Consider the following 14532-nt stretch of genomic DNA (forward strand, 5'->3'; position numbering starts at 1 on the left):
GGGATCTGAGCCACCTCTGCCACCTATACCACGGCTCACAGCAACGCTGGATCCTTAACCCACTGAGCAGGGCCAGGGATCGAACCCGCGTCCTCATGGACACTAGTCAGGTTCGTTAACCACCAAGCAACAACAGGAACTCCACCTCTTCATATTTATTCTCTTTCCTCTGGTGTTAAGCAAGGTCCTTTGGGGCCTGAGGTTGTCCTTGGTTCGATGTGTTGCAATGGCTTGTAACCATACCCTACGGTTTGTGTGGTGCCTGGGCTTCCCACAGTCCTCCAGGGACCTTGAGGACACGTCCCAGTTACAGCCTAGACCCCCCACACCAGAATTTAAGAGCAGTGCTGGGAACTCCTAGTATTTCACAGGCTTCCCAGGGATTGCAGCATAGCCGGGTATGGGAGCCACTTTGTTCACCCCAAGTCCTGATGTTCATGGACAAAAGGGCTTGGTGGAGGAGAGAAACTGCTGAGCTGAGGTGGCCTCAGATCCCCCTGTCGCTGCTCCGCAATTAACTGCTCTCACTGAGAGAAGTCAGCTCAGACCTAAGTGTGACACCAGGGAGCCTGGAAAAACAGGATCTTGGATTCATCGGGACTGAAACAGAGTCACTGTTGGTTAAGCTCCATTAGCCGGCCACATCCTTTAAACCCAGTGATGAGTTCTTTCATTTATAAGTCTTCACAAGTAGGTATCAGTTTGGGGCCTTTACTTTTTAGTGGCAGGTAGGGTGCTGACCCAGGCATGAAGCATTGGCTTTTCTCAGCAACATTCCATTTCAGAAACTATGGCTCACACATAACGCCACAAATACCATTCCAAGAGATGACTCACGGACAGTCCTCCGACGACGTGATCCACACACCCACCCTGTGTAGGAAGTGGGGCCATTTCTCCAGTTTACACCTGAGGAGATTGAGGCTCAGGGAAGCTCACTTAATTGCTCCAAACACATTCAGCTCAAATCTGTAAGCTGAGACAAACCCAGGTCTCTCCGAATCATAGCTCTTTTTCCTGGAACACTGGACTCTGTGAAAAGACTGTAACTTGTCCTCGCTCTGATTTAAAGCTTGGCTAATGACTCCATGATGCTTTTAGAACTGTTCAGTGCTATCCAAAGTTAGGTTACTTGTGGTTACAAGCTATACCGGTTTTGTATAGTTTATTATGCATTGAAGAAAGAAAAGGTTATTTTTAAGTTTCATGGGCTTGGAGATTGGGTGATTTATGATACGGGTGATTTGGGGTTTTTACCATTACTGTTACGTTAACAAGCAGGACCTTCAGTTTTTCTGTGCCCATACTCCTGGTTTTCCTCCTCCCTCTCTATCCTCTTTCCTGAATCTCCCCCCAACACCCAAACACCCAGGCCTGGGGCTCCCTCTCTCTTTTCTCTCATTATCTCACCCAGTACAATGACTTCAAAGGTCTGTACAGATGACACCCACAATCCTATCACTGGTGGTGGCCCTTCCTCTGAGCACTCTCTAGATTCAAGGTGAAATGACATAGGAAACCTTTCATATGCCTTAGACATGAAGGACTGGTGATCTCTCCAGCCGTCTTCTCCTCATTTCTGCCCTGGTCAACCCCATCTCAGTATTAAGGCACCACCAGGAAACTGAATATCTTCCAAACCTCCCACCCTTCCCCGCAGGCTTTGTCCTTTCTCCAGGATAATTCCAAAGTAACCTTGAAGACTCCCGTCCCCTGGCGCTATCATTCCTGTCGACAGTTCAACAGCCTCCGTGGTTCCCATCTTGCCTCCTATAATCCATTCTCTGCACTTCAGCCGGGGTGATCTTTTTTCTCTCCAGAGTGATCTTCTTAAAACATAGATCATACTGCTTCCCTGCTTAAAGCTCTTTGGTGCTTTTTCTTTGCAACTGGAATAAAACTCAGTCTCTCTACTCCTCTGTCTCCACCTCCCATCGCACCCACAAGTTCCAGCTTCACAGATGGGCAGTTTCTGAAACACGCCGCCTCGGGTTCTGTTTCCTCAGAAACACACCTCCTTGCCGCCTCAGGGCCACTTCACCTGTGCTGCTCCTCAGCTAGAATGTTCCCTCCCCACGCGGAAGGTGGTCTCCTTCAGGTCTTAGCTCACCCCATCTCCTTCACCACCCTGTCTAAAATGGGTTTTCCCTCTACCCTGTCCCCAGGTTTCCACCTCACCACCTGCCTTCCCTCATTCCACTTTATCACAACATGCATTTTTGTTTTGACCTCCTAACCTAAGTTTCAGCATGTGGTAGGTTCTCAAATGCGTGTTGACCAAATGCATGTTTTATTTCTCAAGATCTGAAATGCTTTTACAAAAATTCTGTTCCTCCTTTCTCCTACCCCTGGCTCCCAGGAGCCACCCTTTTTTTTTTTTTTAATTGCTTTTTAGGGCCACCACAGCCACAGCCACAGCAATGCAGGATCCAAGCCGCATCTGTGACCTACACCACAGCTCACGGCAACGCCAGATCCTTCCTCCAAGGCCAGGGATGGAACCCACATCCTCATGGATACTAGTCGGATTCCTAACCCGCTGAGCCACATCGGGAACTCCCACCAGGAGCCATCTTGAAGAGACTAGATCTCTAAAGTTCTCTGCTTCTGCTTCCCTTAGCAGGACTCTCGGTCCCACAAAGAGGTGGGAACCCATGGGAAGGTGGAGAGAGAGCACCCAAAGAGCACTCCAAAGAGCCCCAGGAGCAGACCTATCCTCCCCACGTGTGGATTCATTTAAATGTAAATACTTCATTATAATGTATGAAAGTAACATTTCATTAAAATGGAAATATTTCTTTCTGGATAAGGAATAGATCAGAGCTAGGCGATAACTGAGTTTCAAGGAGGCTGTTGGGATCCTATGATGGGAAGGTCTAGGTAGGGGCCACTATGACCCTAGAATCCCTTTTGGTTACATCTCTTTCCCGAGAGCCTGTGTACGTGGCTCCTCTCGTGGTGAGGACCCAATGCTTCCTGGGCCAAGGTGACTCGTCCAGAAGGGATTCTGGGCAGTTCCAGGAAGCCCTCCCTGCCAGCCACAAGGAGCCAGGCCACAGGTCCTTCCCTCTGGCCCCAAAGCAGGGCAGCCCACCAGAGGTCTCCGGGTGACCCTCAGGTGGCTTTACATACCTGCTAAATCTCTGGACACAATCCTCCCTCCATCAAGGATCTTCTCTTTCATTCTGCTGAAAACCACATCCAAAGGGGTGGATAGGGCCTATTTTTCCCCCAGGCCTTTCTCATACTTTCTGCTTCCTCCAGGCAGTTTTGATTTCCAGTCTGTGACATCTCCATCAGCATCTCTCTGGGTTCTGTCTGGTTTCCCGTTCCTGGTTCCAGAAGCCACCTCTCCCCACTCAGTGCCTGCTGTTGTTTTCTCCTCAAGAATGAGACTCACACAGTCAGTCGTGGTGCCTGTCTTAGCTCTCAGGACCAGGGGAACTCCGCACCTGAGCTCCTAGGCTGCCCGCTTCTCCCACTCCAGGGCAAGCACCTTTGCAAATACTCTCTGCTGGGATTGCCCAGGTTGCTTGGACTGAATCAGAATGAAAGAAGCTTCCCCACAAGTTTCACTGCCCCACAGAGTGTCTCCCTTGAAAATTATAAAGTCCAGGGAGTTCCCGTTGTGGCTCAGTGGGTTAAGAACCTGCCTAGTATCATGAGGATGCTGGTTCAATCCCTGGCCTTGCTCAGTGGATTAAGGATCCAGAGTTGCCGTGAGCTGTGGTGTAGGTTGCAGATGTGGCTGGGATCATGCGTTGCCATGCCCGTGGTGTAGGCCGGCTGCTACAGCTCTGATTCAACTCCATGTGCCACAGGTGTGGCTCTACCAAAAAAAAAAAAAAAAAAAAAAAAAAATTCAAGTCCAATCTTGTCCCAGTTTACCAGAATTTGTTGAATTTTTCTGGGTACTGGCAGCTCTAGCTCCCTGAGTAAGGTGGGGGAGCCCAAAGCCAGGCCTCTGTGCAAGGGCTCAGTCCCCCCACTCCCCACCCCTACCAGATGAATTGCTCTCTGCAGCTTCCAGAAGCAGCATGTGTGGATGGAGACCGAGCCTGGGGATTCCACAGACAAGAGGAGCCAGGATGTGGTGAGGAAATGTGGGTCCCCCACTCCCCCGCACCCCCTCCCCAGAGAGCAGACTCACTAACAAGCGATGCAGACTCTCCTGTAACGCGGCTCTCCCAGGCACTCTTAAGTGGTTAGAAAATAAAGTTATATTTTCAAATTATTTTTTTAAGAATGTGACTTTCAGACAAAGCCAATGTTTAATCACAGCACAATGTCTACACAGTTTTAAATCCTTTTCTGCTTCCATCTTACCCAAAAAAAGAAAAAAAGGAAAAAAAGGAGCAAAACAAAACGGCGCCTTTGTGCAGATTGGCGAGCTCATCTGTAACCACTTCTGCTGGGAAGCCCGTCTTCCCCATTTGGCTGTGAAGCCCAGAGCTGGACTCGTCCCGGAGGCCACTGTGATCTCCCCTGCTCACCAGCACGCACCCTGGAAGTCCTACGATCGTTTGCGAGGCGTCGAGCTTCGGCTTCGCGACCCTTCTCCGTGACAAAGTCACAGGCCAGAGTTCTTGCCAGCCTTAGCCCTCCATTCCCCAGCGTCGCGCTCGCCCCGGAGGGGGCGCTATGGCTCCTTCTCACCAGCCTTCTCCCCGGCCTCGCCCCGGTGCTGGGCGCCTCGCCGCTGCTGCACCAGCTGCTTGTCCAGCTCCCGGAGCTGCTTCAGGAAGCCCCGGTTGGGAAGGACACAGCGGTTCTTAGCCACTTGCCGGATGGCATCCACCAGGGTCATGTTCCTGTGGATCATCAGGTAGGCCAGGACCAGAGTCGCCGACCGGCTGCGGCCCATAGCGCAGTGCACCAGGATCTTATCTGAAACGGTGCAGGGAGAACAAAGACTCAGACCGGACAGGCAGGGTGGCCTGAGGGCTGGGGTGTAGGCTTGGGCCCCAGCGGAGCCCCCTCAAGTCCTGACTCTCCCTCCCGCTCCTGGAGGATCCTGGGCCAGTTACTGAGGGGCTGGGAGCCTCTGCTTCCCCATCTGTACAATGGGAACACTATCAGTATCTCCCTCCTGGGGCGCTTAAGAAGGCAATTTGTGTAAAGCATTTGGTCCACTGCTTGGAGGTATCGAAGGTTTGATAAGCCGCAGATGTTACTGTTGTCTCACTAAGGAAGAGGGGGATGGAACTAACGCCTCCTTCCTGCCAAAGTACCTCCAAGTGAGAGCTCTGTCAGGGTACGGGAGAAAGAGCTGTGAGGTTTTTTGAATGCTACTTACTTACAACATATTCATATTATTTATTTACTTAATGTTTGCTTATTTTGAATAGGGCAGCCACGAGAAAAAGGTATAAAATGATGCCCATTGAAAAGCCTCTCTACGGAGTCCCCATTGTGGTGCAGCAGAAATGAATCCAACTAGGATCCATGAGGCTGTGGGTTCAATCCCTGGCCTCGCTCAGTAGGTTAAGGATCTGGCATTGCCGTGAACTGTGGTATAGGTCGGAGATGCAGCTTGGATTCTACTGTGGCTGTGGCGTAGGTGAGCAGCTGTAGCTCCAATTTGACCCCTAGCTTGGAAACCTCCTTATGCCGCAAGTATGGGCCTAAAAAGCAAAAAAGAAAAGAAAAGCTTCTCTCCCACCCAGCTCCTCAATTCCCAAAGCAATAAGTATTACCAGTTTCTTCTTCCACAGAAGACTCTGTGCATGTACGTAGCAAAAACGTATTTTTTCTCTTCTTGCCCCAAATGTAGCAAGCTTTACACACTTTTCTATACCTTGCTTCTTCTATTTAGCAATATACCTTGGAGAACTCTGTATATCAGTCTACGAAGAATTCTCAGTTATTTTTTCTTGTGGTTGCAGAGTTCCTCTGTGTGGATGTGCCATAATCCACTTTAAACAGGTTGCATTATATTCCATCCATGGCTGAAGGTGGGTTGTACAGGAATGCATGCTTTCTGCACCATTGCAGTGCTGCTGCATTTGACTTTGGATAAGGAGAGAGCTCCCCACTGTCCCCAAAGACCCTTCAAGATGCTGAGACAGAGGGCATGGTCTGCTTGCAGTGGAGTCTGTGAGCACCCAGGACCTGGGTTCCAGAGTCGGTTCCGCTACCAACCACCCAGGTTTAGGATAAGTCACTCGGCTTGTGGAGCCTCAACTTTCTCAACTGTCAAATGGGGCAGCAACATCACATCAGCCGTGAGCAAAACCAGTTCGGTAAAAATCACAAGGTCAGTGTTTTGTTTTTTTAATTAAAATAGTTTTACTGTGCCATGTGGTAAAACCAGGGGTTGAATATTCTTATGACATAGACGACCAAATTGTCTTCTAGACCAGAGGTTCTCCAAGCATGATCCAAGACCCTGGGGGTTCCCAAGACAGTTTCAGGAGAGCTTTGGGCTTAACATTAATTTGTAAACAGCACTATGGTGATGTTTGCCTCTTTCACTATGATGACATTTTCACTGAGGTTCAAAATGCAGCGGTGGACAGAACTGCTGGTGCCTTAGCATGAATCATGGCAGGGGCACCAAATTGTGCTAGTAATCATTGCACTCACCACCAAGCACTCTTAGTGGAAAAACAAGCCAGTTTCTCTTAAGAATATCCTTGGTGAAGCAGTAAAAATTAATACTATCAAATTTCAGCCCCTGGTTACACCACTTCTTAATATTCTGTGTGATGAAATGGAATGTACACAGAAAGCACTTCGGCTTCAGGCCAAAGCAGGATCGTAATCTCAAGGAGAAGCTAATGGGAGATCAAGTTGCAAGCTGAATTAGCCACTGTTTCATGAAACACTATTTTGACTTGAGGAGCAAATGACAGAAAAACCACAGTAATTCAAACTTGGGTTTTTGACAAACTATTTCTCAAAAGTGAAAAAAATGAGCCTGTCACAGGAAAGAAAACAATTGGCAGTATCTGTCCCCAGTGATAAAATGCAAGCTTTCAAGCCAAAATTAGAATTTTGGGGAGTTCCCATTGTGGCTCAGTGGAAATGAATCTGACTAGCATCCATGAGGACACAGGTTTGATCCCTGGCTTTGCTCAGTGGATTAAGAATCCAGTGTTGCCACAAGCTGTGGTGTAGATCATAGATGCAGCTCAGATCTGTCCTTGCTGTAGCTGTGGTGTAGGCCAGCAGCTACAGCTCAAATTTGACCCCCAGCCTGGGAACCTCCATATGCCATGGGTATGGCCCTAAATAGCCAAAAACAAAAACAAAAAAAAAAAAAAAAAAGAATTTTGGAAAAGTTGTATCTACCACTGAAATTGATAATTTCGCAGTACTTTTCAGATTTTCCTGTTAAGAGCAGCGGTGGTATTAACAAATATATTTTTTGATAATGTACAATGCAGCACGTCAACTTTGGGAAGATCTGTATAACTTAGTGAACCAATGCTTTCCACATGACAGTGTGAGATATTACAAAATCATATATGGGTAAAAAAATCCATTCAAAGTGCAAGGCAGACCGATGGATTTTTATGTAACAGAGTATAAAGTTTACTGATATGTTTTCAGATTTCACATAACAAAAGTTGTTAAGCTTTGGTGTGGTATCAAAGAAGAAGAGCTACAATCATCTAAAAAGACTATTAAAATATCCCTCCCTTCTCCAGCTACATATCTGAGTAAGACTGGATTTTCTTCATATACGTCCACCAAAACAACAGATCACAACAGGTTGAATGCAGATGTAAGAATCCACCTGGATTCTCATAAGCCTAACATCAAAGAGATTTGCAAAGATGTAAAATAATGCCATGCCGCTCTGTAGCTTTATTTTGGAAAATATAATTTTTCATAAAAACCTGTATGTTAGTATGCAGTGGGTTTACTTTATTATTTTTAAATGAATCCATATTTTCAATTTTTTGAGTTATTTCTGATAGAGTAAATATTGACAGAGCAGACCTACATAAATAAAAGCTCTTTGAAGCTTTCAATAGGTTATAGGAGTGTAAAAGCGATCTGAGACCATAAAGTGTGAGAACTGGAGATCTAAAAGAATCTCCACAAGAAAAAGCTCCCTTTGGCCACTATCATGGCAACAGCTGGACCAAATGAGAAGCCACCATGAGAAGCAGCGTTCCATCCCTCGGGTGTCCATTAGATGGCGCTCTAGAACTCACATAGATAACGTCACCCTTAATATACTCTTCAAGGTTTCAGTATGCTCACTCCTGATTACAGATGAAGAAACAGGCTCAGAGAAGTGAAATGATTTGCCAGAGGTCACCCGGAAAGTTGGTACCATTGCTGGAAATAGTTCAAAGCAGCTGGTTACAGAGGCCCTATTGTGTGCTGGCAACATGCCATTGTGCTCTGGGAACAGGCTAAGTAAGGAGATCTGCTTCTCTGGCTGTCCCCAGCACTACCACTGCTGCTATCCCAGTGGTTTCCTCTCCTGTGGCAGTGGGGTCCCTTTGCTGGGGACAAGCTGGCTGGAGCAGCCTCAGCTGTGTGACCCCAGTACTGTCCCTGTTCCTGAATCTCAGGCCCAAGGCCTGGAAGGATTAGAAAGGAGACACTCATGAAGGTCGCTGGGTTGGTGGAGCAATTTGGTAAACACTTCTGAGTGCATGTGGTGACCTTGTCTCCCTCTCCCTCCCACCCCTTCCTCACAGGACCAAGCCCAGAACCGGGTGACGGTTAACAGCCACAGCAACAGGAGAAATCCAAGAGGGTCGAACACCAGGCACCGGGATTCTGGCCGCCCACCCTCCCCCAAGGTGAGGACCCCACGGATGGCCTGTCCACACACATAGAGCTGACACAGAAGGTGCCGCATAGAGAGCTATTAAGTATCACGATTTGTCTTCATGAATCTCCACAAGCTAACCAGGCTGGCATCCAGTCCCCATTGCTGAGATACAAGAGTGTGGCCACCCCACCTTTTTTTTTTTTTTTTTTCTTTTTAGTGCCGTACCCACAGCATATGGAAGTTCCCAGGCTAGGGTTCGAATTGGAGCTACAGCTACTGGCCACAGCCACAGCAATGCAGGATCTGAGCCACATCTGCAACCTACACCACAGCTCACAGCAACGCCGGATCCTTAACCCACTGAGCGAGGCCAGGGATTGAATCCACATCCTCATGGATCCTAGTTGAGTTTGTTAACCACTGAGCCATGAAGGGAACTCCCACCCCTACCTTCTCCTTGGGCAGCTTGGCCAGAAAGGCCAGAGGGTGAGGAGCAGGGCCAGCTTCCTGGGTGCTGGGTGGGGCTCGGGGGGTGCTGGCCCAGCTCTCCTGGGCATGGCTACCTCCTGGAGTGGAATGTTTACCTCTGGCATTCTGATCCCCACACACCGTTCCAGAGGCTGCCTGGCCCCTTGCCAGCTCTTCTGATAACTAAAGCATTTCTTCCTCCCCTGGCAAAAAGGGTAATTCTTTCTGTCATGACCAAAAACTTAAAACAGACGCAAGCTGTAGTTCATTAAGTCTTCGGGGAGCCTGTAGTCTGTTAAGTGGGGGGGTAGGTGGTGGGCAGGGAAAAGGGAAAGGAGGTGGGAGGCTTCGCTCCTTCTGGCTGAATTTTGCTTTTAAGACAGCAGCGCTAGTGCCGTGGGCTACATGGCTTGCTGGGCCTCCCTGGGGCAGAGGGTTTGTCCCCAGACTCTCAAGGCACTGCTCCCTCTTTGCTCTGTGGCTCTGCTAAGGACCACCCTTTGGGCATTGAATGGTGAGAAACTGCATGGGCTGCCTTTAGCCTGTTCCCAGCATGGCCCACAGCAGAGGAAGCCAGAGGCTCTCTAGGAGTTAGAGGCCAGCCAGGGGTAGGGTCCCAAGCCAGGGGAGTATTGCCAGGTTGGCATTTTGTAGATCAGTGCCTTTCAAACTTTTTTTGTGTGACCCCCTCTACACAAATCATAAAATTCACGGCTCCCTCCATGGTACCTGGGCTCACCCTACCCCCATATTCAAGCCCAGGCCGCTGATGCCAGAGGCCTGGATACTAAGGCGTCACATGTGTGTGTATATCAGATAAGAATTTCACCACATAATTTGTGCTTTTATTACATGCAATGCATGCTGACATTTTCTCTTTTCTAATCTATTCCATTAAAAAAAAAAAAGAAATGCTGGCTGCAGCTACTAAATTGATTTCTTTTTGTTTTTGTTTTTTTTTTTTGTATTTTTTTGTCTTTTCTAGGACTGCACCCATGGCATATGGAGGTTCCCAGGCTAGGGGTGGAATTGGAGCTGTAGCCGCTGGCCTACGCCACAGCCACAGCAATGCTGGATCCTTAACCCACTGAGCAAGGCCAGGGATCGAACCCACAACCTCATGATTCCTAGTCAGATTCATTAACCACTGTGCATGATGGGAATTCCTAAATTGATTTTATAACCCACTGATAGGCCACAAACTAGGTTTGAAAGATGAACTATTTTTCCTTTGGTCTTTACCAAAAGGTGGACTCCCACAATGTTATAAAGAAAAGATGAATCCAGAATCTTACTGTTCACTACTGGCACGTCTTCCCTGGTGACCAGAAGGTAGGCCTCTATCACTCAAATCAGACTTGTAGGTCAAGCCTGTTATCCACCAACCCACCCAGACCCATTTCCTTGGTTTAGGGGGTGCCCTTTGCCTTCCACTCACTGCCAGGGAGCCTGCAAAGGCAAGGTTCATACATCTACCCAAATAGCTCTGCACATGCAGAAGTCCTTGGAAAAAGGATGCATGGTGTGTTTTTAAACTGCCAGTGGGCAGGCCTGTGGGTGCTATAGTGGGTCAAGAGACCCTTAAAACACCCTGAAAATCTGGTCTGGTTAAAGCTTAGAGGCACCAGAGACTCAACCTCCTGCTCAAACGTAGACTTCATTTATTTATTCATACCTACCTTATCCGTGATAGATTTTAAGATGGCTTCAAAATCAGCCTATGGACTGTTTGTTTAAGAAAAAGAAAGACTGAAGGGAGAGTGGTGATACTAAAAGCTGAATGTTTAGAGCCTCGTAGTAGCTGCCCTGGGATTTCTTAGAAGATTTCATTAAATTAAAACCACGGTAATTCAGCTCGGAGGATGCCAGGCCAGGAGCAGGGATGGCAGCCCAAATGGGGCTCCCGTGGCAGTATTTTCGTCAGTACTTCTTTTTCTGATGAAGAATGACTAGGTCGGTTGTTTTAGATCCTCTAACCAGCTGCAGTGTCTCACCTTCCATAATATCTGGAGACCCCATATATAGCAAAGTCACCAGATGCTCCAAGGAAGGACAATGGACTCTTCCATGAGGCCTGAGTGACAGAAGAGATTCCCACTGGCCTCTGATGAGCTCTGTGACCCATCACTTGGCTTCCCTGGGTCTCTGTTGCCCCAGCGCTCAGGGTAGAACACAGAATTAGATTCTAAGATTTTTCAGGAGTGGCTGAGGTTGCCTGGTGGGCTCTTTGGGAAGGCTCAGGTCAGGGGAGGGTAGATATAGCCATGGGCCCCTGGGGCTGGTTACAGACCACGCATGCAGCTCTATAGCACTGCAAAGGTTGCCTTTCAAAAAGAGTGATCAACACTGGCCCTGAGGGGCAGTGGTGGGAAACAGTGAACACTAGGCTGAAAGGAGCCAAGGAAGAACAGGAAAGACAGAGTGGAAAAAGATAGGTCTTGCCTTTTGGCCAGACTGTCCGCTGACACCTCTGACATCAAGAGTATAATAAGAAACATACGAGAGCATCTGGCTCGACCGTGCTACAGGAGTGTCCCTTGGCTTTCCAGAGTGTGACTGGACCCATGCAGGCTGCCTGCTTCATGTGCCATGCGGGCTGAGCACCTGCCATCATCACAAATGGAGTCTGGGACGATGTCGTTGCTGAGCTAACGAGTGTTTTATTTTGTTACGCTGACTACTCAGGGCACAGGTTACAGACGGACAGCCATTGAGTTTCTTTGGTTTGGACTTGGCTGCATTTTCAGAAATGTTCGATTTGTGGCCAAGGCTTAAAATTTGAGCAATGTTATGTGAAAGTCCCGACTGGGGACTTTTCCCGAAATGTGAGATCTGCCGCCCTGGCACGATTCTCACAGGACAATCGTTGATTGGGACTGAGTAGCAGCTGCCCCCTTGGGAAGGGATTTGGGGCTCTCAGCTTAGCCACAGGCACCCCCTAGCCACAACCCTGACCTAACACACAGCCAGCTTCACCCATCAATGGCCTCTGCCCAGTCCTGAAGGGCTGGCCCTTGAACCCTCATCTTGAGCACATCTTTATTTAATTAAATTTAATTAATTAATGAATGAATGTTTTCAGGCCTATACCCAAGGCATATAGAGGTTCTCAGGCTAGGGGTCCAATCAGAGCTGTAGCTGCTGGCCTACACCACAGCCACAGCAACATGGGATCCGAGCCACGTCTGTGACCTACACTGTAGTTCACGGCAATGCTGGATTCTTAACCCACTGATCGAGGCCAGAGATTGCACCCACATACTCAGGGATACCAGTCAGGTTCATTGCCGCTGAGTCACAACGGGAACTCAGAGGATGTCTTTAGATACACAAGTGCAAAGCGCACAGAGAAGAGAATCCAGCCTCCCACTTGGCACCAGGGTTCTATCTGCTCCCCACCCCCAGCCAAGTGGTCTAGCCTGCATGTCCTCTGCCCTGTATATATACTTTCCCCTCCTGACCTTTTCTTTGCTAGGTGTTTTCAGCCACCAGGTCTACCTGTACAATCCACACCCGCCTGACATTACCACATGGATGCTCTGTGACCTGCCCAGCCCATTCTTTCCTAATCCAGCAGTGGGCGCAGACTCTAAAATGATGTGCCAGGAACCAGACAAGCTGTCATGTGTGTATATTGTACCACTGTAGTTCAAAGTTGGAATGTCTTTTTTCCTTTTTTTTTTTTTTTCTTTAGGGATTGGAAATTTTATTATTATGATGAGCACGTGCTGGTGAGGTTATATGCTTGGTGGTGCGCGACCTCTCTTTATCAAACACATGTGAGAGCCTGCTGTGCACCAGGGTCTGTGCTAAGTGCTTTATGTGGGTTACTGCTGATCTTCATTATAACCTTTCAAGGTAAGTGTTTTCATCACCGGATGGAGAAACCAAGGCTCAGAGAAATCACCTTGTTATTAAGTTGGGCAACGTGAATTTGAACCCAACCCTGTCTTCTCCAAAGCCTACCAGACCCCTTCCATTAAGAGGCTAAAGATATAGAGAGTAAGGGCAAGTGAACACATTAAACAGAATCAGAAGGATTGGGTGGTTGTAGCTTTTTGCTTTTTTGTGTTAGATCTGTTTTCAGTTAACTTCAAATACCATGAGGCGAATTTCACCTCATGGTGATGAGTCAGAGTCCAGTTGCTTTTTGATCCTGCTTGGAAACCCAGAATGTGCCTAACACAAAAGATGGTCCATAAATAGACTCATAAAAAAGGATGACTTTGAAATGAGGCGTTGCCTAAGACAAGGACTTCAGCTCTATGGTTTTTGTTTTTTTTTTTTTTTCTCCCATTATGACACTGCTTTCTGAACCAAAATAAAGATAAGGTCTGGGAGTATCCTGCAGACATGGCCTAGGCCCACCTGCAGGTTGCATTTCCTAAAGCAGGCCAGTTGGACCATCAATGAGCCTTGTAATCCCAACCACTTGTGGCAAGAAGGCTTTCAGTAACTGGATACCCTGAATTATGTGATGGCCCCATAAAGGGGTGTGACACATGGGGCTGAAGTCACAACACAGATCAGGGAGTTGAAGTCCCCCTGGCCTCTATGGAATGCCACTGAAATACATCCTGCGGCAATCACAGCATATTGTCTTACCTGGATGCATAGCTGCACTGCCCTTCTCTCCATAATAGCCTTGAAGCCTTTACCTGCATTAGAGCAGCTAAAACTGCACTTTGAGCACAAGGACTAACACTGTGATTTAAAAGGTGGTTAATTAACCTTGGGAAACTTGGACATCATGAGTGCAAAACTCAGATTCTCCAATATAGTTTGCCACTTAAAAGAATAGGCTATCAGCTTTCTACAGGAGGGTTCACTAGACTGAATATGATTGGGATGGGAGGAGGTTTGGGTCATATGAGCTTAGTTGACTGACAGGAGAATCTAGTCTTCCCTAGATTGCCATGCAAGTTAGCTCCCTGAGGGTTTTCTAGTATGGAGGCCCTTGGCTGTTAGTATGGTTTGGGCCCAGGCACAATTAGCATTTAGGCAGCATCCCAGCTCTGAGGGCTCCCAAACTACCCCAGGCATTTGGAGGATGACTGCTGTGCCTTAGGAGAGAGAGATTCAGGCCAAAGGCCTCCCCTCTGAGCTCTCCTGATTCCGATTTCCCAGACGATTTCCCATAGCGACAACCCATGGAACCAAACTCGAGCAGCTGCAAGCTCAGTGGGGCTCACAGCTTCCAAGGGATCAGACATTTCCAGCAACCCCAGCAGTGCCAGATTTGAGAGTGAGGTGAGTGCGCAGATGACTTTTCCCACCAGGATGAGGGGCGGGGCCTCGGGGGGGGAGGGGCGCGGCGGGGCGGAAGG

At 48.2% G+C, this 14532-nt stretch overlaps 1 protein-coding gene and 2 long non-coding RNA genes across 3 annotated transcripts in view; 2 read left to right on the forward strand and 1 right to left on the reverse strand.

The window, feature by feature from the left end:
• Window positions 2500–4093, forward strand: LOC106506036. Its single transcript, XR_001301004.2, has 2 exons — window positions 2500–2742; window positions 4024–4093. It is a non-coding gene; the product is annotated as an uncharacterized LOC106506036 (long non-coding RNA).
• DUPD1 (dual specificity phosphatase and pro isomerase domain containing 1) overlaps window positions 4202–14532 on the reverse strand; it is a 40239-nt gene continuing 29908 nt past the window's right edge. The window contains exon 4 of the mRNA XM_001929033.5: window positions 4202–4887. Within this exon, the coding sequence (XP_001929068.2) occupies window positions 4640–4887 (248 nt within the window). The 3' untranslated portion in view covers window positions 4202–4639. The remainder of the gene's footprint in view (window positions 4888–14532) is intronic.
• LOC110256662 lies at window positions 5536–14532 on the forward strand. Its single transcript, XR_002338519.1, has 4 exons — window positions 5536–6256; window positions 8661–8765; window positions 10454–10537; window positions 12900–14532. It is a non-coding gene; the product is annotated as an uncharacterized LOC110256662 (long non-coding RNA).

This window comes from Sus scrofa, chromosome 14 (genome assembly GCF_000003025.6).
Source record: "Sus scrofa isolate TJ Tabasco breed Duroc chromosome 14, Sscrofa11.1, whole genome shotgun sequence".
Classification (NCBI taxonomy): domain Eukaryota; kingdom Metazoa; phylum Chordata; class Mammalia; order Artiodactyla; family Suidae; genus Sus; species Sus scrofa.